General features: G+C 54.3%; 1 protein-coding gene across 1 annotated transcript in view; it reads right to left on the reverse strand.

Annotated features, from left to right (window-relative positions):
• BCAM (basal cell adhesion molecule (Lutheran blood group)) overlaps positions 1 to 2020 on the reverse strand; it is a 16622-nt gene that overhangs the window by 3924 nt on the left and 10678 nt on the right. Inside the window, exons 7-8 of the mRNA XM_007943084.1 lie at positions 660 to 775; positions 148 to 289 (exon numbers count right to left, since the gene is read on the reverse strand). Coding sequence (XP_007941275.1) covers positions 148 to 289; positions 660 to 775 — 258 coding nt within the window. The remainder of the gene's footprint in view (positions 1 to 147; positions 290 to 659; positions 776 to 2020) is intronic.

The raw sequence follows: 2020 nt of genomic DNA on the forward strand, positions 1-2020 counted from the left end.
GGAGCGGTTCTCTGCACACGGGGGCCGAGCGGCAGAAAGGCCAGTGAGCGCCACAGGGGGAGGACAGAGGGCGCTGCCACGGGCATGGCCTGTTCATCCAGGTCCCTCCCCCCACTGTCCCCATCCAGGCCTGCCCCCACCCCAAACCTTGGACCAGCAGCTTGAAGCTTCCTGTGTGGCTCAGCAGGGGCACTGTGGACATGGAGGCCTCACAGACATAGGTGCCCGCAGAGTCGAAGGTGACGGAGCTGAGCGAGAGCGTGGGGCCGTCCCCCAGGGGCGCCGAGTTCTGGGGAAGGGAGAGGCAGACCCCTGAGGAGGCAAGGACTCCTCCCCACCAGGGACCATTCCCCGTGCCCCCCTGTCAATCCTCTACCCGCCCTCGGTTCACCAACACATCCTCCCTCTCTCGCGGCCCCTTCTAGGCTGACCCTTCCTCTCTGCACCCCACTCACCCCCATCTCCAATTTTAATCCCAACTTCTGTCCTTCTCCTCCTCTTCCCTCTGACCCTGCCACTGAAAGGGTTAAACCTGAGGTCCTCTGGAGGCCTCAAGCCCCCTCCTCACCCTGAGCCAAAGGGAGAAGGGTGCAGGAGGCCTGTGTGTGTGTGTGCATGTGTGTGTGTGTGTGTGTGTGTGCTGGGCCCCGCCCCCTCACCTTGGTCCAGCGCAGAGCAGGGGTGGGCCGGCCTTGCACGGAGCAGTTCACGCCCACGCTGCCTCCCAGTGGCAGGGATAGCTCCTCTCCCACGCTGAGCTCCAGGGGGTCCAGATCTGCAGGGGGACGGACAGACAGTCACCTCCCCAACCTCTCCCCCACTCAGTTAGGGGGCTCTCTGGGACTGTGGGGGGCAGGGTTCTGACGTTAACAGACACTCCCAAGCCCAGAATGTCAAGTGCTTCACCTCCTCTCATCCAGGCCCTTGAGCCAAACTCTCCAAGCCTGACGCCACAGTAACAACCTCACCGTTTTTTTCCCCCGCTGACACCCGAGCCACCACCGAGGTCAACACGTAACCCAGGAGTTTTAAGTATTCCTCGCTGTCTGGCCACTCACCCTACACTCAAACCTAAACAAATCCTGCCTTCTCCTCCCTCAGGGAAGATCTGCCGTACCCCCACTCCTGCTCTCACTGCCCAGCTCGGCAGTCACCCCCTCCCAGTCCCTCTTGTCCTCTCCAGTCCATCCTCCACTTAGCAGCCAGAGAGGTCTGTTCAAAATGCACATCGGTCAGCCCTCTCCTTTGCTTAAAATCCTGCAATGGCTCCCCAGTACCCTGAACATCAAGTCTAAATTTCTTAACACCGCCTATCCATCCTGCTTGGTCTGGCCCCCGCCCACCTCTTCCATCTCATCGCCCACCCTCCAGTGGCGTCACTAGGAGGGTGCGGGGGAGGGGAGGAGTGCAGACCACACCAGGTGACATTGTCAGAAGTGGTGACATCAAAGTGACCTTCTATACAATTTTTTGAGCACTGTTTCAGCAGAAATTTATTATTTTTTAATAAAAATATCCCTGTAGTCATAACAGAATCATTTTTTGTTAAGTCCCAGCTTCCATGTATCGATACACTTACCAGGCTCAAACTCTATGCTAAGTTACTTTTTGAACCTTCTAAGTGTGCCCAGTGAGCTGTCATTGTTACACAATTACCAAGCGATTCAAACCACATGGTGTTCTCTCCTCATGATACAAACATGCGCCCTTGTTTTTGTTGCTGTTTGTGTTTTTACGGTCACTGATGTTGTCAAATTTTCTGGTGTTTCAGCTACAACATTGGGGTCAGTTGTATTTGTCAACCCATGGCAAAAACTTTTTTGAGACCGAAGTACCGGTTAAAGGAAAAGAAGAAAAAAAAATTAAAACAAGGCTTCTTCTCAGCAATAATGTTGTAACTGATCACCTTGCAATTCAACATAGAAATACTTTACAAAGCAATTTTGTTATTACTATGCATAATCTGGGAGCTCTGGTAGCATAGTGCCTAAGGCATTTGACCGCTAACCAGAAGGCTGGC

The sequence above is a fragment of the Orycteropus afer genome, unplaced genomic scaffold, assembly GCF_000298275.1.
Source record: "Orycteropus afer afer isolate SDZICR_OR568_19922 unplaced genomic scaffold, OryAfe1.0 scaffold00099, whole genome shotgun sequence".
Lineage (NCBI taxonomy): Eukaryota > Metazoa > Chordata > Mammalia > Tubulidentata > Orycteropodidae > Orycteropus > Orycteropus afer.